The sequence below is a fragment of the Haemorhous mexicanus genome, chromosome 4 (genome assembly GCF_027477595.1).
Source record: "Haemorhous mexicanus isolate bHaeMex1 chromosome 4, bHaeMex1.pri, whole genome shotgun sequence".
Lineage (NCBI taxonomy): Eukaryota > Metazoa > Chordata > Aves > Passeriformes > Fringillidae > Haemorhous > Haemorhous mexicanus.
Window position 1 is genome coordinate 18,566,352 of NC_082344.1, and position 21,422 is coordinate 18,587,773.

A 21,422-nucleotide genomic window follows, 5' to 3' on the forward strand; every position below is an offset into this window, starting at 1 on the left:
CACTTACCCGGTATCCTTAAACAATTAACCTGAAAAATTAAGCAATTATTTCAATGAATATCCCCCTTACTGCAGGCCATCTTTCAAAATCAGAAGAAACACTGCTTGGATAATTTTACATCAATAAAATCCAAGACACATAGCCTTTCACTGAGCAAGCTAAAACTAAAATGGGTAAAGAATCCCCATTTATTCCTCAAGCTGTGGAAAAACAGTTCAAGATAGTCACAGATACAATGTTGGGATGTTATTTACATCACATAATTAAATTTTGAAACAACAGAAATCAGATACAACCCTGCAGAGGGGTTCCTCTTTTGATTTGTGTACACCATGATAACAAGAGCAGTATCTAAACTCAACAATTACTCATTTTTGCAGGAGCTGGCTTGGCAGGAAACCACACATGATGTCCAGCCTTACCAGCCTGGCCAGATGCCAACCAATTTCATGGCTGAAAAACTCAACGATGAGCAGAAGCTACTTCCTGAAAATCCTGACAAATAGTAAGATAAACAGACTGTCCCACCATTTCCATAGTTTTTCTGGTAGCACTGAGTTTGAGTTTCCACCAGTCCAGGCAACATTAACCTATGGTCCAGGTCTGTACTGAAACAATCAAGGGAACAGTTCTAGTCTAATCCATGAGAACTCTGAAAAACCAGAGCAGATCAAGAAGGGGTACAATCACCAGGCCTAAAAGTTCCCTAAGTCAGGAGCACTTCATAAACACTATCAACAACTCTAAGTCCATGAAAATATGATTCCATTGCCTTTTCTGTTTGGTTGGCAATTCAGGCACCAATAAGCTGGGAGCTGTATCTGTAAGGGTGCTTCCACACCCAAAAGGTAAGGTGTTCAAAAGCTCTTTCCCTGAGCTGTCAAACAGGGATAACATCATGCTATTGTCTCCCTTTCTCTTGCTATTAAGCTTGCTACACATGCAGTCACTTCCTATGACTTCCTAAAAGAAGTTTCTCACCAGTAATTCCACAACCTGGCCAACAACAAGGACTAACTGCTACCACACTGTGTATCTGATGGGTGTCTCACAAGAAAGCCACTCTGAAATATTTTCACTATGCTGCTGACACTTGGCTGTGCCTCCTTCCTCATTTTGTTCACCTCTCTCCTTTTGCCATCAGAGTGACTTCAGTAGAGGAATGGGTCAAGCAGGATACCTATGGCTTGTTAAAAAAACTACTGAAAACAAGATAAGCAGCCCTTAGGGGAAGTTTTGTCAGTTCTTTCAACTGAACATCCAGGTGACAGGTTTGTTGATCTCCCCTAAGAACACCTTCAATCTCCCTGTTGGTTCAGCAAGTCACAAAAACAGCTGGGAAGAAAAGAAGTGACAGCAATGTAATTCACCTTGCACTAAGTGCAACTTTCAAAAGAAAAGAGGAGCAAATAGGACAAAGACTTCCAGAAGCTAATGGGCAAGCAAGAAGACATTTTTTTCTGACCGAATGAAAAACTCTGATAGAGTGGGAGCAAAACAAGAAGAGGAATATTTTCTAACTTGCATATCAGCCCTATAAAAAGTTCACCAGCTCTCCTCTGCAAGATCTCTGCTATTCTTGTCACCAGTGAAGAGAAGCAAGAGCATGTGAGGAATCCCCTAATTCAGTGCAATGCATGCTCTCATCCATAGGAAGATGACTGAAGAGCTGAAGTCTTTGTTCTACTTACACTCTTGTGTGCTGGGTGAAAGAATTTACTTTTACCAGTAGAGGTTGGCGAGGGCACAGCTGGCATGTAGTAAAGATATGTCAGTGACTTCCATGCCCAGGATTAATGGCTTTTACATGCCAAATTGGCCTTCTTACAGCATTACCTGCCCCTGTATGTCTGTGCGCAGAAGGTAGAGAATTAAAGAGATGAAGGATTATTACAGGAGGTCAGAGATTTTTAACAATGTCTGGCCTCAAGAAAAGAGACCCATTCTCCTGAACACTCCCTGTTCCTTCTTTCAATTCAGATTCTAGTTTTAAGTCAATTCAAGTTCCCTTTCCCTGCCCCCTGTTGTATGCATGTGTGTGAACACGTGGATGTGTTTACTTTGAACATTTCTACAGCCTCCACATTTCATACACTGAAAACAGACAAGCACTGGCAATGAAACTAAGGCAATTCTCACAGCAACCATGAAGATCTGATACACCTCATTCAACGAGATGAAAAACTTAGGAGATGTTTACTACACAAATTCGATTTTTGCTAGCAGCGCAGCAAGTAGACTGTAGCAAAAAGATTACTCACAGGAATAAAATGGCCATATAATGTATATTGTGCATGCAAAGTATGGACCAAAATTATTCTGTATCTCTTAAAAAAAAAAAAAAAAAAAAAGGGAAAAAAGTACCTTCTATGGACCCAAAGCTTTCCAAGCAGAAGCCAACTCTCTGATAGGAAAGTAGGACCCACAATTACATAAGAAAAAGCTTCACCTTCACTGGCAGTAGCTCAAAAAGACTTAAGTTTGTATAGCACACAACCTACTCAGAGCCATCAGGTGGGAAAAGCTGTGATGAATCACAGCGAATTGCAGGAGCTACTCTTGCAGCAAGATGAAATACAAACTGTCTGAAATTCCACATGGCAAACAGCAGCCATCCTGATCTTCCCCTCATGACTAACATTGGTGCACTTATTTTGTGACAGCATAACTGTGTTCTGCTCAGCTGTTAACAATAGCTTTGTAAGCAAGTGTTGCAGGGCCTTATGGCTTTTTGATATGCCTATGTAGCTGCCTTTCTTTCCATTTCCCCTCCTATGTGCCAGGTTACAAAAACACTTCCAAGCAAATTCAGAAATAGAAAGAGTTCAAGGCCAGGTTTCACACCTGCAACCTCGCAGTTCTGGGCTGTTTCAGGCCTTAAGACCAGTCTCATTATAAGTCCACGGCTTCCTCTAACATCCAGGTTTTCTGTTCAGTAATTCCAAATGAAGTTTATGATTTTTTTACTTGTGTTTGGACAGAAAGTGATGGAGGGGAGTAGAGAGAGGGAATATTGCTAGCCATTACACATATCACATTTTACTCTGATAAAGTAATTTAATTGAATGACACAGTAATTCACGCAAATTAATTTATCACCCAAATTACAACACTGTCTTACTCCAATCCCCACGAAAAAATCAAGACCAGCTACTTCTATTCAACGCTAACATACCATTCACAACTGTGTCCTGAAATACTTCAAAGGGCAATATAAGTTAGCACAAAGTTTTGAAGGGTTAAGTAGCAGCTCTAATTTCTATTTCTTTTCAAATTCTGCAGAAGAATCTGTTTTCTAAATCACTATAAATATAGTATTTAATTTACAGCAGCAGCAGGCTATTAAAAACACCCCATATGATTCCAGAGTGGGGGGATAGGACTCAAATGTCCTACAAAAAGAACAATGCAGCCCCCCTTTGACACTAATGTGCTATGTCCATGTATGTGCCAAGGAGAAATTTTGGCACCTAGAGAGTATTCAAAGAGAATAAGGCATCAGCAGGCCCTGTGGTTTAAGATGTATATTGTGGTTTGTTTAGAAAACAAGTTGCTCTGTCGTTGGACAAAGTGCTACGCATGACCCATTTCTTGACTCCAGGTGTGACTTATGCAACTTGTGCTGATTCTCTGCTCATCCTGGATGGACTGCATTACACTGCCTACCTTACACAGGACTTTTCTTCCCATACTGCTCTAACAGCCCTGCAAAAACTGTTTCATAATCTCTAAGTCTCTGGCACCAAAAAAAACCAAGAAAAAGAATGCAACAAACCAACAAGAGAATTCCCAAACCTGTTGCGTTTGCTACAAGACAAGAAAGGTACATTAAAATTTAAATAAAATTGTAAGGGAACAAAATTTTAAATCTGCATTGCCCTCTAGGAGAAATGTAAACAGCAATCTCCTCTGATATATACTGACTTCCCAAATGGAAAATAAAGACCCAATGACATGTTAGAACAGGATAAACAACTTCCAGTTCTAGCTAACAGTCTTTCCATATCTGCATAGAGAGACAGAGAGGCAATGAAAAGTCATTTGTACATAGCTGAGACTGTAAGTCACAGGAATTTCTGCATTGCTATTCACTATAAAGTTCATTCAGATAGTGAGGGAGAAAGAAGAAAGCAATTTCCATACATTAAAAAAACCAAAACCAACATTATAAAAAAATAAGCCAAAGACATAACCCAAAACAAACAAACAAATCAAAAAGAAAACCAACCCAACACCAAAAAACAAATCCCAAATCTTCATTTAGAAGGCTAAAAAACTCTGGAAACGGTCTTAATGTAAATTTCAGACAAATCTGCATTTTGCTGAAACAAGAACTTTGGGTCTAGGCCACATATGAAAGTAGCTCAGAGTTCCCCATTAGGTCCAGTTCTACTTAAGAAACTAGGATGTCAAAAAACTTCAGAGTGAAAATTTAGTACCTGGCTTACCACAGAGCAAAGAAGAAAGAAGTTGAAAGAAAAACAGTCAGCATCATCTGTGAATCAAGTTGGTCTTTCAGGAAACAAAGATCCTCATGGTAGTAAATATAATCCTTGGATTGTTTGCAAATAGGTTTAATCATCTAATTGCCATGTACAAGGAAGGAAAATCTATGCACTATCAGAATTCAGTACAGCTAATTACTAGAAGGCAAAATAAAGATTTTTATCAAACGTAGTGTGTGTTCTTCAGCTATTATATCTATCAATATTTATATATCTTACAGCCCTTTCTGGGTGGTTGCTACATACATTTTCTGTGCAGTCAAGAAGCTTCTCGACTGCAAACGTGCTTTTAGAAAGAAACCTGGCCCAAACCCTGCATTTCCAATTCAAGCAGTGGATTCTGAAGCCTGTTAACTCCCTGGAGCAGCTGATAGCTAAAGACTTGTTTCCGCTTTTCTAACAATTTCCTGGTTTGCATAACAATCCTAAAAGAAACACACTCAAGAAGTTTTCCAGCACAGAGAGATTTTGTCTCTGACATAGTTCTAGTTTCAAGGCATAGAGAATATTTATATACAATTACCATAACTTTAGAGATATATTTGTCTATAAATATATTTACATATAAATATGTATCAGCTGCTTGTTTAAAACAAGATTATGATAATTTTGCCATATCCAGGAAATACAAAACACTGGCTTGTGCCGGGTGCTTAACTCATGCCATTGTGAATAAGGGGGGGCGGGGGGGAGGGAAGGGGTTTAATGTTTAATTTCCTGTTAAAAACACACACAGGATAAAATCTCCCAAAGAGCAGTTATAAAACATGCATTTGTTAGCCAAGAAACTAGGTAAATATGGAATGAAGCCCAGGTTCACTTCTATTCCTTCACCCCCTCTCCAAAGAAGAATGCAACTGAAGGCCACAGAGTGTATTTGGAGGCACTGAGCTCTACTCAGGGACCAGATAATTCATGAGCCTGGCTGATCCACACAGCCTGCAGCCACTGGGACAGTGGCTCAGAGCATGCAGTGACACAGCTGGGCTAGAGGCACTGCAGCACTGCATGTGCATGGCACAGGAGCCCAAGAGCCATTGTCCCAACTACTGCCCACCGTCCTGACTCAGCGGGCTGGCTGAACAAGGAAAAGAGCCATTAGCATGTGGCCAGCAGCTACCAACAGCCTGAGGATCCTGCTACCTTTGGCAGTGGCTTTACAGACCACAGAGGATATTTTTTCAGCAGTTACAAGGGGCAATGTTATTGCCAGATTCCGAAATTTCACCTGCAGCAGTCCAGCCTTCACTATGGTTTTAATATGTACCCTGATGTATTAGGCTATTCTGCAGTTCAGCCCACTACAACTCCCAGACACGCACCAAGGTTCTGCATGAAATGTAACTATTACATACAGCCTTTAACAATCCCAGCTCTTTGCCAAGATGCCCAAATTAGACAAGAATATGGACTGCTTTTAGGCAAAACAGAGTCTTTATAGCAATTTTCAACAGTAACACGGTATTTTTGGCTCTCAGAATAAAAACAACCCACCAAGTGCTTTTCATCTGCAGTGTTTGGGTCAAAGTCAACTCCTCAGTTTACACCTTGCTCCATGGAATTTGAGAAGCTGTGGTACTTCTTGGGTCCTGCTAGGATTCACATTCAAAATAAGATGTGAACAGCTCTGTGAGTGGCTTCAGTTTAGCTTTGTTTTTGAGATGAGGATAAATTTATTTTTGCAGATGTAGCTCAAGAGCTTTCTTAGCTTTTGGGAGCATATTATTCAAATTAACACATCTTAAGCTTTTTAAGCAGATACCCCTAAACTTCTTCTAGTCAAGGCATTTAGTTTCACATTTGACGCAAGAAAAGACAGACACAGATTTTGTATCTCTCTGGTGAATCAAATCTCATGGCAGGAATGCTGAATTTCTTGCTGACTCTTTGCAAAACTGGCTTTGAAACTACAAACAGTCCTGAGTTTATTTCTAAAAGCTGCACTTAACACCTGTTGTAGGTATTTGTGTTCTTGCCTTATGAAACCAACCACTGTTAACCACTGATTTAGTGACAGTTCACCAGTGAATCTCTTACTACTGCGTGATTCCAAATCCTTCCTGTTTATTTTCGCTTACTGTTACTGGACTTTGTCCCTTGATCCCATGACTCTTCATGTGAAAAGACAATTGGCAAAAAACATTAGGAGAGAGAAAAGGAATAGGGTGGAGAAAAACTGTAACACAAAATGAGCCCTGACTTGCCTCCTCAGTACTGTACGTACCCCCAAGCGATGAAATCTCAGGAAAATTATTATGGTTCTGGCCAACAGTCAGGATACATAAGATGTTATTATCCACCCTTTGCCTCACTGTATGTTGCTACTGCAGACTCCACACAAAAGGAAGACTTTTCTTTTTTTTTTTTCCATTGCTTTTCAGTGGTAAGGCAAGTTGACAAGTATTTACTGCTAGTTACAGCAAGGTATTAAAGATTCAAGTGAAGTAGTGGTATTCTCCAGTGCAGTGGTGACCTGAGCCTTTAATCCAGATGAATTTAACTGTAAAGTGCATTAGCTCTTCTCATAAAAGATTTGCTTTAATTTTAGTTCTCTCTCCATTTATCTTATGGCTATGTAATCTTCAGTAGAGGTCAAAGAGATTTCCCCAAAGAAACAGGAGCTGCTTCTTTTTTAGAATTTTAGAATATTTAAGACAGTCCGTCCTACTTTCAAACATAAGTCACAGGACAGTACTCCCTGCTGTCCTCTCTCTGTAGCTCTCCTTGCTTCTTTGCATGTTCCAAGGCAATTAAACCAGCATGCATGTGCATCCACACATGTATACAAATGAAACATGAAATGAAAACACCTCCTGGAGATAGGATACACAGCCCATCTGATGCAAGGACTGAAATTATTACTAACATCTTACCATCATCCAACTCCAGGCAGAGATTGTAAACAGCCAGAGGCCTCTTAATACGCTGTCCTTGTCTTCTTGACTGCCTTGGTGGGGCATTTGGAGGAGATACTGACATAGAGATTGGCTCAGGGAAAGTAGCATCAGGCAGGGTTTTGAAAATCTGCAATCAACAACACAAAGGGTGTTAATTATTTATCGTGAAGAGCAACCTGTGCAATGCAACTGTAAACCATTATCAAACAACATTTGTTTTGGATTTCATTCAAAACAGACAGGAGCCAAAAAATCCATTCCTTCAAGTATGGGAGTATGCCGTGGGTTTTTAATGAGTGCTTTAAAAATAAATAAATAAATAGATAGATAGATAGATAAATATAATATGGAAATAACCAATAGCACTGCCTACACATTTACCAAGCTGCCAATCAGTTAATTCAAACACAAAACATTTGCAGCTACCCTTACCAGCTAAGATGGAGGGGAAGGAGAAAATGAAAGATACTAACTTAGGAACCAGTAACCAAAATGCTTTATAGCTTTAGCTAAAACCTGTAATTTTTCCAGAATACCCATTTTAATTTTCAAAGCTTGTGATATCATTATATCAGCCATTTTAATTAAAGAAACACCACACTCTTGAAGAAAGCAAGTGGAAAATTTTGTGGGCAGGGGTTTTTAATGAGAAATACCATAGTAACAAACCACACAGAGAATTTATTCTGTTAACTATTACATATTGAGACAATTTTGTATTAAATACTGACATTCACAAAGATGCATATAAAAAGGATTGCATTTGCTGTCATCATTTTATCTTCTGAGTCACAACCATCAGCATATCACTACTCCTCACAGAACACCACATGATTTCTCTCTGAATTAACCAACAACATAGATTCACTGTACCTGATAGCACTTTAACTGTCACACGAAGGGGACAGTCTTACAGTGCTGATTTACTACTAGAAATTATCAGTGTGCTGGCATGCAATTTACCAGCAGCCTTCTACAAGCAATCATGGCATGAACAAATTGGCTTCATATGTATTTCAGCAAAGACAAAGCAGCAGATAAAGAAAAACACAAACAGGAGCTGTGTAAGAAAACCCCTGTGTCTGTACAGCACCTCACAGCAGTGCAACACAGTGATATAACAAGATGTAATGAAACAGTGTATGGTGTTCCTGTGCTCTGCAACTTTATAATATTTACTACAAGGACAAGCGGCAGAGGACAGCTGTAATCAATACTTAAGGGGAAGCTTTTTTAAAAGTAGAAATTCATGCAGAAGCTATAAAGGGACAACACAGATAACACATTTCTGGATAATAACAGCATGTGTCAGGTGCAGTATGACACTAAAAGCCAGACAGGTGAGAAATAATGTCATAGGCATCCTGTAGTAAGGCACTCAAAACACCAAGTTAAAAGTACTAGAGACTCTAAATGCCATCATATCCTGGCCTGCTAACCCTGAATATTACCGTGTAGGAAGAAGATGACCCAAGATCCCATGTATGCATTGACTTACAGCCATTTAATCATCACTTTTGTACTGGCAGGTAAAAGACTGTGCTGGTACAAAATAATCAAGAAAGGACATATTCCACGTAAACAGTGGAGAAATGATATTCCCAAAACTGGGCAGCAGAGAGCCAGAAGCCCATGTATGGTGTGCACTGGAAAGCTCCAGTGGAAACATTACCTTCCTTTCCAGTAAGTGAATGCTGCCATGGTGGAGGCAAAAATGCTCTAAGTTGAAGTTCCCCATCCCAGCATTAGGAAAAGTGTCTCCCCCTCCTTCACATGCCTATGAACAAGGGACTACGAGAGAGCGCCAAAACAGCAACTCTCTAAAAACAAAATGTTTACAAAGAAGAGAGGAAGCTGTCCAACCTGGCTCTCCCCAGTACAGACACAGCAGCACTCTCAGGCAGTGACAAAGCTCTGGTTGTGCTCAGAGCTCTAAGGCCATTTCTTAAAACATGATGCAATATATAATAGTGAAATCTAATGTGCACCTCCATGGCACTTGGCTAGCAGTACCACACTGCCCCCTTATGTGTAAATACAAGGCTAGATTGAGCAGGTTCAGGGATAAATATTTGCTTCTGAAAAATTCAAAGGTACCAAAACTTGAAATGCCATCTTTTCCATGGACTAAGCATTGCATTTGGGCTCCCTGGCAAACAGCTCTCTGCCAAGAGGTTTCAGCATGTTGTTTGCTAAGCCACATTCCACAGCTGTGTTTATTTCTACAGCCTTATCCACGGATCTCTGCTGAAATTAGTGATGGTGAGAAGAACAACTATTTCCCAGGAGTACCTCATAAGAGATGAGCTTTCTTGTATGCTTCTAGGTGATTTGCACAGGTGGCAGAGAATTTCTTCAGTGTTTTTTACTTGTCTGTCACAAATATTGTAATATACTTTTTTAAAACTATTATTATGAGAAATTAGGAGTCACAAATGCAAAAGACAAAAAGACTTTTTGCTCTTTAAAGCAGTTCATAATTGTGTTCATCCCTACTTTGGTATCTTTTTAGGCCTTTTTATTAGGAAAACAAAATTCAGCCCAGCCCTAACTAGACATTTTTCAGCAGCAGCAATGTCTTTCTGTTGTAGGCCAAAGCTTCGGCTCAGTTTTGCAAAGGAGAGCATCTGAAAAGCAAGCAGAACATCAACCTCTGCCTTCAAAAGTGCACATACAGCATTCAGCTTATCTTTCTTGCTTTATTTTCACTTAAACAGACAAATGTGTTTCATCATGGCTTGGATATTTGTCTGCTGCACTGACAGAAGCACTGCTAGGTCTGCCTGAGAATGAGAGGATGGAGAGCTGCTTTATTTAAGCTGTGGGGAGTAAAGTTGGTTTTGGTTTTATTCAAATTTGCTTCTAATCTTATTAACTATTTAAACATCACTGAAGATAAATGTTTCATGGCTAATAAAAGATGCCAGCTGTGAGTGACCTGCTGTCAGAAGCCCAATGCATGCACACAGAATTCAACATCACACACACACACACAATATGAGCACCTGAAATGGCCCCAGCAGCGCTGTGTGCTGACTGACTTGCACAAAAGCAAGTCAGCATGGGATCACAGGTGAGCAAGTTTAGGAGTACTGTCCTGCACTACAAGCAGCTGCTATCAGATGCATGGCAAAGCAATCACAGATATCCAGCTGGAGGGAAACTCTCCCAAGGAAGAACAGATTGGAATGTGCTATTTAAGAGATGATTGTTTTGCTACTCAAAAAACCATGCCCCTCTGAAGGTCAGATCTACCACTGTCACTCATCTGGACTGCAGAAGTCACCACAGCTTAGACTAATTCCTGTAATAAAGACAAGAATGAGGTATGCTCATTGAATTAGGTCACTCTAGAAGCAATAAACATATACTAAGCCAACCTCAAAGTTTATAGATTTCACAGTCACGTCCAGTGTTAACACAGTTTTTGACACTGTGGTCAAACTGCATGACATTTATAGACTGTCAGTTCTCTACAATTTAGTTCTCAAGAGCTCTGGCATCCTGCTATTGACCTACCTGGGAGTAAACTCAGAAGCTAAGTGTAACAATTTACCCTTGGGAGAAGACTAATATAAGTAGCACTCAAAATTTTAATCCAGCAACAAATCCCTCTGTTAGTCAGTCCCAGTTAGTCCACTATGGTTCTTTAGGTCTGATCTTATATGAAAGCAAAATTTCAAAGTGCACACTGAATGAACCAGAGGATGAATCTCCGAACCTGCAGCGTAAAATTTACAACAAAAAAGATGAAACTCTGGTGGATCAATTTAAAACTCTGGTAAGTCTGACCTATTTCTCTCTCTATGTAGGAGTATAAAATGGATGCTTTACAAGCCTAAACAAACCACAAACCATCTTGGGCATACAGCACTAATAACATCTCTGTCTAGAGCAGTGAGCCCAAGATCATCCCGATATAGAACCATTCCAATTCCTAAATTTGTGTCCCACATTGTCTGTGGCAGCATTTATGCAGAGTAATGAGCCAAATTCAACATATTATCGTACTGTATTCTACCAGCAGATCCACATGGCAGCAGCCCAAGCAATTTTGCCAGATTCCCCTTAATCTGCAACAACAGTGTTGGACTCTAGATCCTGAGCTCTTCCGAGAGCCGATTTTAGATACTGAAAAATCCCGTGGCTGGGAGGATTTACCTTGGCTTATTCCACAAGTTTATGACTAGATGTATAGCTGTGCATGGAAATGTAGATTAGATTCTGCTGCTACAAGAGAATACTGATCTGTTCGTTCTGGTCTCAAGCAGAACTAATTAATGAATTTCAGTATGTTTGCCAAGAATTACTTTAGGAAAAGACCCAGACATCAGGTCATCTCTGTCTGCTTTGTTTCACTGGGGTAATTAAAATTTCCTCTAAAAATCAGTGGGAAGCAAACAGCAAGGACAGAGTGGGGTGAAAAAGAAGGGAGAAAAAACTGGAGGCTTAGCAATAGAACTAATGAAGATAAATTTATAAGAAATCAGCTTAAAGCAGTGCCATGGTTTTGTTTCAAGAAAAAACCCCTATCACTCTCATAACACCAAGCACCCAGAAAATGCATCTATATCCTTGGAATACACAAAGACAAACCAGAGCACCAGAAATCACCATCTAATACAAAGGAAGCTAGAACATGCAAGGTTATTCCAAATTCTTTGGAATTCTCCTAGTGGGATAGGCTTCACTACTACAGTCATATGTTGTGGAGAAGAGTATTTCTCATGACAAGAACAACATGCATTTCCATTTGGGCAATTTCCTACAATAACAATTTGATTTGCCATTGTTAAATAATAGATACAAACACAGACGCTTTCACTAATGTTCATTGAATAATAGAAAACATTATCTAGCTATGGCACATGTACTGCTCTCCCCTTACACATTTTATCCCTATGGTACTCCTTGCATTTCCATGACAACTGGCTATCATATATCCTGATCAAAGAATATTTTATACATTAGCAGTTAATGGGATAGTGCAAAAGGAGCTTATCACCATGGTCTTTCCTGGACTTAGCTTCTTTTCAATGTAAGGCAAGCCCCATTCAGGTTAAACCCAGAATCTGCACAAAACCAAAAAATCATATATTTATTTTACAGACAAAAACACTAAAAAAATGGCAACTGTCTTTGTCGTTCACAGTGTGCTCTTACTCAGATTAATTTTCAACATTTTTTTCCTCTTAGGATAATGAAGACAGTGGTCGTACCCTGCTTTTTGCCATTTTCTGAAACCAAAGCAATGATCTCTTTTATGTCAAATTACAATTTTACTGTAGATATAAGCATTTCAGAAATTGCAAGGTGAAAATAAGCACTCTAAAACACTACTATAATAGTTCAGCCACTAATTATAACCACTAACTGCACACTAATTGTAATCCATTTTTTAACAGTAAAAACCACATTCAATAACATGAAAAGTTCTAGAGTTTTTATTCCCTATTTGAAGGAATTACAGAAGCTAATTGGAGTTATTAAAAGTTTAATCGTAATAGAAGTTACAAAATATCAACCTCTAGAGTGCTAGGACAAAAGTTTTATTTCAAAACTGATTTCTGCACCAATTCTAACAATTTAATAGAACTTCCAGAGCACTAAAATCTTTTTTAAAAATCCTTTGTTATTGTAGTTTCTTACTGGTTCATGTTTTTACATAACTATGGACAATGTTAGATCAACATGTTGCATTCCAGGTTTTAGTCAAAATATCTATTTCTTTTTCTTGTTCACAAACACAATTCAATAAATAAAAACTACATGCACTAGGAATTCTTGATATCGAAACAGAGTATGTGTTCAGTGTGCAAAATGTGATTAAAGTTGATTACTTCTAAAATTCACATTCAATATTTTTGAATGTTTACAAAATTCTCCAAGAAAAACTATCAATAACTTCATCAGAATTCTTAAATCAGTTAGCTCCCAAATGCTACCATCATGTCCACTCCAATGCAAATGTGCCTGCCTCAAAATAGCTAACCTGTCTTTTGCACTTCAACACTTATATACTGTGAAATATGATTTGCTGTGCACTGCTTTCTGTGAGATTGCACAAGATGCAGGTTTTCTGAGGCTTTGGATTTGGAGGCTTGAATTCCAAACCACAAAATACATTTATATATTATTCACGATCGTTATATTGGGGGTGGGGGGTAGAATCAGATCTAGAGCTGAAAACTAGCTGTGGCTCAGTCTCTAGAAGGCCACCAACCAGAGACCATCAATAATGCTCTTGATGCTGCCTGGCACATACTGTTGAATTGCAGTGCAACAGTGGATGCAGCCAGGAAGGTAACCAGGTATAAATCAAAACAAGAAACAGGAACCATCCTTGGCTGAGAGCCAAACCAGAAAGCTCTCCAAATAAATAAATTAAAATCGAATCCATCCAAGGCAGCCTTTTCTTCATTGCAAAGATATCATTTGCTCAGCCCATCTGCCTGGCAGCCAGACCACCCCTAACTAAATGAAACATTGCTTATAGGGATTTGAGGACACTCTGAGCCTCAACCTCCTTCTGACTGGAGTATCTGCTATCTCCCCTTCTTATACAAAAACAACTACAGATCTGGACTATCTGCAAAATACAAGAGTGACAAAAGAACACAGGGAAATTTCAGATAGACCTGATGCATCAGTAGGCTCTAATAGTGACTCATCTGCCCTGATTGCTTTGAACTGCGTAGTTCAAGTTTGAGACATAAGGAAGAACCTAAAAAGCCCGCAAACACAACATTACAGTCTAGAGGACAGCTGCAAAGGAGGGGGAAAAAAAAAGAAAACCATACCAAGGTTAAGAACGCATGTCCTCTGATCGCTGGCGAATGATGAGTTTGTTGAGTCAGCCTTTCTAAAAGTAGCACTCCTGACACAAAGACTGCAGCTTCCACCGTATCACATCGCGCTCCACCTTTTAACAGTGCATGAGAAGAACGCTCCTGATGCAGCCCATGCACTGCTATCAACCAATCCATTTTAGCCATCGAGGGAAATGAGAGAGTTAACCCCATAGCAGGCTGGGAATACCTCCAGTTTGTCCACTGCACCAGCAGGAAGAGCAGTTTCACCTTCTCTTCTGTGCTCACCTACTCTAATTCACACCAAGGAGAGTATTGTAAAAAGGTTATCTTTCCCTGTTACACATAATAGCTATGCGTATCTTGTTTAGCTACAGGAACTACTTAAAATAGCAGAGAAATGCCTTGAAATTAAAAGATTGAATAGTCTATCTAATTACCTTGATTTCTAAAACATTACACGCTTCTCAAAGGAAAATAATGCAGAAGGAGCGTATTTGCATGAACTTTCTTTTACAAAGAGTGTGAGAGGTCCTAGGAAGATGAAAGATGACACTTGGAAACCTAAGTCAACACCCAGCAAAAACAACTATGGCCAAACACAGCACAGGTATCTCCCCTTCATTTGTAATAACTATATATATGTAAAAACATATATATACATGTGCATACACACACAAAACCACCATATATATACACATATATATATATACATCTGTCTTACTGCAGATTTTATGAACGGCTAATTACCCCCTACCACACCGTCACCAAGCAAAGCATCAGAATGAAGTGACAAGATCTTCAAGATTATTGCAAATGACACGATTCCAACCACAGCCAACCCTGCAGCCTCACCAGCATTTTCTTTTTCACGGATATCCTTGCTGCCATTGCAAGGATTTATACCATCATTGCTTTTTCAAGTATTTTCTGCTCATTGTTTTTGTTAAAATACATTTTTTACCTTGCATTATGACTATAGGCTCTTTGGAGATAAAGAACACCCTGTTCTATTGTATGCCTAAATTAGTGCAAGAAGCCTGCACTTGAAATTATTGCAAATAAAAGTATTATCAGCTGACTGCCACGTATTTTTAATACAAAAATGTTTAATAGTTTGAAATACACTAGCTCTTCTGGTAAGGCAAAAGCTTACTAGAATTCCAAAGAGTACATGCAAAACACATTATGTCACACAGTTTCTGCATAAGAATTTACTTTTTAAACATTTCAGAAGCACAACAACTTTTCCCCTCCATGTCCCTTGCAGTATTTTACAGAATATTTTCTTTTACTAACAAGATTTTATTTTTGGCAGTCTCCATCAGGACTTCTCCCTTGCTGCCTCCTCCATACATGCAAGCACAGCACCCTGACCATCAAGACTGAAGCAAATATTAGTCACTTGAATTCCACTCCTTTGTCATCCTTTTAACTTTACTTACTTAGGAACATCGCTTGTGGGCAGCGCAAGATGAGCTCTTTATCACTTTGAAATTTTGTATGAAGTAGAGGGAGGTTCCCCCAAATTAAGTGTAAATAAGGTAGGCAAATCAAGAAGTTAGAAATCTTTATACTATTTCTATCTGCCATGTACTTGTAGTACAGCATCTCAGCAGGTCTCTTCAACCCCTGAGATCATGATTTTTGTTTTGATTTTCTTTATTAATATAAAATGATTTCTCACAGTGCATGTTTTGTTTCTTTTGGACCAATCTAGCAGCATACCAATCCAGGTATTGATCCAGACTGCTTCTAATATCATCAACTACAGTCACAAAACGTGAGTGGAGATTTGATATTCAGTCTTCTTACTATGCAGAGACAACATTTAGAAAACTGGAGTCTTTTAAACAAAAAAAAAAAAATTTGCAGTCAATTAACCACCACATGTGTGTGTATCTCACATGGAAGGGTTTTATGCTATCTACAGGGCAGAGAAAGGATTTAAAGAGTTTGCTCACACTGCAGTGGAACAAAGGAGCTGCTCTGACTCCAGCTAGAACTTCTTTGTTGTGTCTGTTGCCCTTTCTGCTTGAGACTCAGACAATGATTAAGGCAGGTAATTAGAATTAAGTTCAGGAACAGTTTCAATGACACTTCTGATTAGTTACATGCTTCAAGTTCAGCACGTGCTGAATACCCTCCTGAATAACCTCACGTGTTTTTACCACAAACTCTGTGCTAATGGAGATATTTCAATGTCATTTTTCCCCCCCTTCAAATCCAACGTTTGTTGACTTGAGAAACATTCAGTTTGTGGAGGTTTCAAATTGCTGCACCACAGCGAACCACCATAATTACACTGCACTGCTTCTTGGTCCCCCTTTGCAAGCAAAGGCAAAGCAACAGGAAAGCTGAAACAAACCCTGTTCAGTAACTCTCACGTATCCCTTCAAAAGATCTGCTCTGTTGCCAAAAAACAGTCTTGAGTTCATGTGGTGGTGTGGCATTCCACCCTGAAGCATTCACCTGCAGCAGATCTGCTGGATGGCCAAGGGGAGACTGTGCTGCTTCATGCTCTAAAACAAGCTGACTTCACCAGCTTCCATTCCTTCTGTCTCACAAATATTGCATGTATTATGCACTGTAATACGTTTTAAGACAAGATTTTTCAAGGATTACTACACGAAGTTGATGTTGGCTTAAGAGCTCAGTAGTATTAAATTCTTCTCTTCCTTTTCTAGTTTAAAAAAGAAATCATGAAAGTGCCCAAAGTATGAAAAAAAGTATTTCATTTAAAAAAAATTCCCTTAAAACTATTTTGAACATATCAGAGCTAAGCAAAAGACATTTTGTCTAAAACATGCAAAATCTTTCCCCTTTATAGAAAGATTGATAGAGAAAAGGTATCTGCCCTATATATACAAAATACTGAGCTTTTCAGCTTGAGTGGCTTTGAGGTAATTCTGTCCATAGGTTGTTTGAATTTGAGAAAAAGGTATCTTTTACAAAGCCTATTCCCTTTCCTCAGATTCTGGTCTTCCAGTCTCCAGAAGGAACTTCTAGGTCTAGCCCCTCGCTTTTTTCCTTCTAATTTTCTTCCCCTGTAATCTTAATCTTCTTTCTGTTTTTATAATCTCGCTATTTGTACTCACTATTCTTTCCTCCCCCATACCCTGGTTTAAATATTCCAGTCCCACTGAGATTTTTATTCCAACCTCCTCCCTCATCTTCTTTCATTTCTTAGACTTTTTTTATCCTGGTGCCTTTTTTTTCCTTCTTAAAATAGTATTCAGGGAATTGAGAAACCAAAATGGTTCACATTACCACTGAGGCATCTCTAAATGGCAAATAAACAAGCCCTTTGAATAGTGACAATCACTCCAACAACACACACTATAAACACTGTAACAAACAACAAGATAAACACGTGCATGCTCTTCATGCTGCCATGGCATGGACCATCCTTCTTCCTCACCACAAGTCAGAGAAAAGACCAGAAGAGCTAAAATGTCCAAGATTTCCAATCTGTTAAGCCCTTGAAACTCATTTGGAGGAGGCAAAGAAGAGAAATCAAAACCCTTTTTTTGGGGCCAAGTTGACTAAGACTTGTCATTAGGAGATTACCTAAAGGCCAAGATTGCTCCAGGCACTGCACAAGCACAGCTGCAGTCAGCTCCGGAGCTTGTTACCTCAAAGCAAAATAAACATAATGATGAGACACAAACATGAATTTCTTGATGCTTCTTTAGTGAAGGGAAAAATACAGGACACAAAATCTGCCTATCCTTTCCCTATCTGGCTGTCCTTCCCCAAATCCATAGGACAGAAGCAAAACAAGACATTTTATGGGTCTAATTATCCTCTGGATTGTCCTTGCTTCCACAGCAGGTGGTTCTGAAGGTCCTGTGTAAAATATCTCAGCTTGGGTCTAGCTTTTGTGGTTTTGTTTCAAAGCAGAGATCTGCTTGTGCGGCTCACCTTCTGGTGGGCACTGTGAAATACTCTGCCTGACAGAGACCTGCCTGGAACTGACTAAAGCTAAGCAATTCCCTCCCTGATGCTCTGCTATCCCTTCCTACTCTTAATCACTGTGCAAGTCTAGTGCCATTTAAGCAACACATCAGGCTGTATGGTCTAGCTTCAGTGTTCCAATTTCAGCATTTTGCAAAACATCCCCCCCTAAACACACTCTAACTGGTTCACAGACATGAACTGGATGTATATATGCAGCCTGTAAACAAGGTGGAAGTGGCACTGACTGGTTTCTAGCCAGGAGGATGTACACATCAACAAAGCTTAAAAAAAAAAACCACCAAAAAAACCCAAAAATAAACAATAAAACCAGCTTATTCACTAAGCATGATACTCTTAGGGCAAGTCATTGTGTTCAGGTTTCCACACATTCATTGCACAGAAATTCTCTAATTAGAAAAAAAAGTGATGATACTGGAATGACTACACCAGAATTTCAATGCCAGTAACCCAATTATGTCTCCTAAAAATGCACAGTGATTCTTGTTCAATAAAGCTATCCACAAAACACATAATGGGAATTGATGGACTTTAAAAACACTTGAAAAATCCTAACCATTTTTTACCATTCTGCCTACCAGGTTTCTGTATTTATATCAGACATGCTGATGGCTCCTGCTTCTACAGTTGGAAAGTTTGTTGGTCATTTCCTTTGCTACAGGGGAAAAGAAATGCCTCTCTGCAGAGTAGCAGAGATGGAAATTACATATGACCGAAGGGTCAGTGCACCTCCATCTTGACTCCATCACTCTCCTACAATTCCAAATTTTGCTCCTATCAGCAGAAGCTGCTGAAAATTAGCAGAGTCGGAGTAGTGGCTGAACAAAATGTTTTAAATATTTTAACCCACAGCTGGTGACATTTCCTAGGACTTGACCAGGGCTATAAATAAAAATACCTAATGCAAGATTCTCAGAAAGTCTGAAATGCATAGAAATTAAAAATAACAACATAAAATGAACATTAGATTGGCAATGACCTTGCTTGCCTTTAAAAGTAGATCCTTGGTCTGCCCTAAACGAAGAAATGTCACTTGTAAAAGCAACATACTCAGTTTGACTATAAAATTTTTGTAATGCCTCAACACACCTCTACATTGCCTTTGCTATAAACACCCAGAGGTCACACCTGGGGCTGCCTTCCATTTTGGAAGCAGGTCTAGAATGGGAGAGGTTACTGCAGGCAGACCCCTGATGACAAGTTCACTGTTAGAACTGGCAGTGAAATGACAGAAATCTCTTTAAAAAATTATACCCTTTTAGTTCTAAAGAAGGCATAAAACCAAGAAATTATGGAAAATGATGCAGTATTATACTGATGTACTTTCCATTCCTTGCTTCTCCACATTTTCAGAGGAGCAGAAAGGCCACTAATGTTCCAAATGTAAAACTGATGTCCAGTTTTAAGAGAGGTGACTGAGCTGGCATAAGAATAGGATGGTGCTAATCTGTGGTGATTTAAATAAACACAACTCAACCTCCACATGTTATTAAAACATGCTGGCTCTGCTTGCTCTCTCTTGACTTCCTTTAATTTGTGTGGTCACCTCAATAGCTTTAAAATCATGAGCTCAACTGCAAGGTTTTCTTTCATTTCTAAGATCCAAAATTAATACCATGGCTTACAGCTCTTGGAATATTTATTGCTTAGAACTTGAGCCACATGTGCAGCCCAGTATTTTTCCAATAGAACAATACCAGATCTGCTCAGTGTGCGTGTGAGGACAGCATTACAGCCTAAGTCAACTAAGCCAACAAAACCCACCGTGTGGACACAGCTATGCCAACAGCAGCTTTGCCCAGCCTGTATCAATCAGGGAGGGAGCATAATTGCATTGTCAGAAAAGCCTGAAACATATATTATTTAGAGTAGATAACACTTAACTTAAATGGCCAATTTCAACACTGTTAACCTTTGAAGGAAATAACAATTTCAATGCTCCGAGTGCTTAAGAGAGGAGAGAGGAAAATGCCCATCTTGGGATTTTTCCAAAGCACTTTTTTTTTGACATTAAGAATTAGGGAGATGCTGTCCATCTCTCAGTACAAAGTACCTTAAACATCCAGTTAGAGAAGTCAACTTAGACACAAGGGACTCCCAAAGGAGTACCTAAATAAGGAGACAAGTAAATTACTTTCTTACTATTTTTATTTTTAATTTCAGATCCCAGATTACATGGAGTGATTTCCTGGACAGTACCTTGTACATGTGAGGCACTCCAGTAACTGGCAACTTCAGTAACAGCAGCAACAATAATTTCTATTTTCAGTACTACCCCAAATACAAAGGCTTAAAATAACACACATTCAGCTGAAAACAAAGGAAGTGTTAATACCTGGCTGTCTCATAATGCTTTTACACATAAAATTTAGAGTGCAGTGAAGTATTCTTTTTTACACTGGGAACTCTGAGGTAAAATGAAAACACAAAATAATGAATTCAGACCCTGGTCAAAGTACTTGATGGAAGAGCCAGAAACTGAACCCAGGCTCTTTTCTCATTTTGCATCACTTTTGCTCAGAAAACAAAAAAAAAAAACAAATGCAAAAATCACAATGCAAATCTACTGGTGTACTATGCACACAGAAGCACTACCACTGCCATGAAACACGCATTCTGAAATGTCAGTTTACCTACGAACAGGAATGATTACAAAGAATAAATAACCAAAAGCATACTGTGTATAGAGAATATTCTTTAGAATTAAACTATTCATTTAATGGCATGCCTAATTCCATGCTTAACCCCATTAAGGCTAGCAGATTGTTTCAGATAATGCTCAGAAATGTGAAAACAAAGCAAAACTTACCTTCTCGTGATTTTCTATCAGGATTTCAACAACAATATTCTGAAACTTCAGGTCCATGATGGCTGCTACAGTTTCCTCCTGTGGCCTCATTAAGGTTGGTCCAAATACTACCCCAAGGTTTGCCACAGTCATTAGATTCCTCTTGGCATGCTTTGACACACTTTTTGAAAAGAATTGAAGGAAAAAACAGGAAATGGGTTATGAAAAATTTCCATTACTGCTGGAAACTGCAGTCTACGAATGAAAACACTACATTTCCTTAAATATATGGTTTAGAAGCTTGTTTTGTACAAAGTTTCTTCAAATAAAGTTTTACTAAATTCTGGAAAACTGAAAAGCCATTCTCCCAGTGGCAACTTAAAAACAAAACTAGTCTCTTACTGAACTTAAATACATAAAATGTGCTTAGCCTTGGACCAGGGC

The 21,422-nt window shown here is 39.0% G+C and overlaps 1 protein-coding gene across 1 annotated transcript in view; it reads right to left on the reverse strand.

The window, feature by feature from the left end:
- The window catches only part of ARHGAP10 (Rho GTPase activating protein 10), a 138,622-nt gene that overhangs the window by 27,339 nt on the left and 89,861 nt on the right, over nucleotides 1-21,422 (reverse strand). Inside the window, exons 18-19 of the mRNA XM_059843966.1 lie at nucleotides 21,000-21,159; nucleotides 7,380-7,530 (exon numbers count right to left, since the gene is read on the reverse strand). Of these exons, the coding sequence (XP_059699949.1) occupies nucleotides 7,380-7,530; nucleotides 21,000-21,159 (311 nt within the window). The remainder of the gene's footprint in view (nucleotides 1-7,379; nucleotides 7,531-20,999; nucleotides 21,160-21,422) is intronic.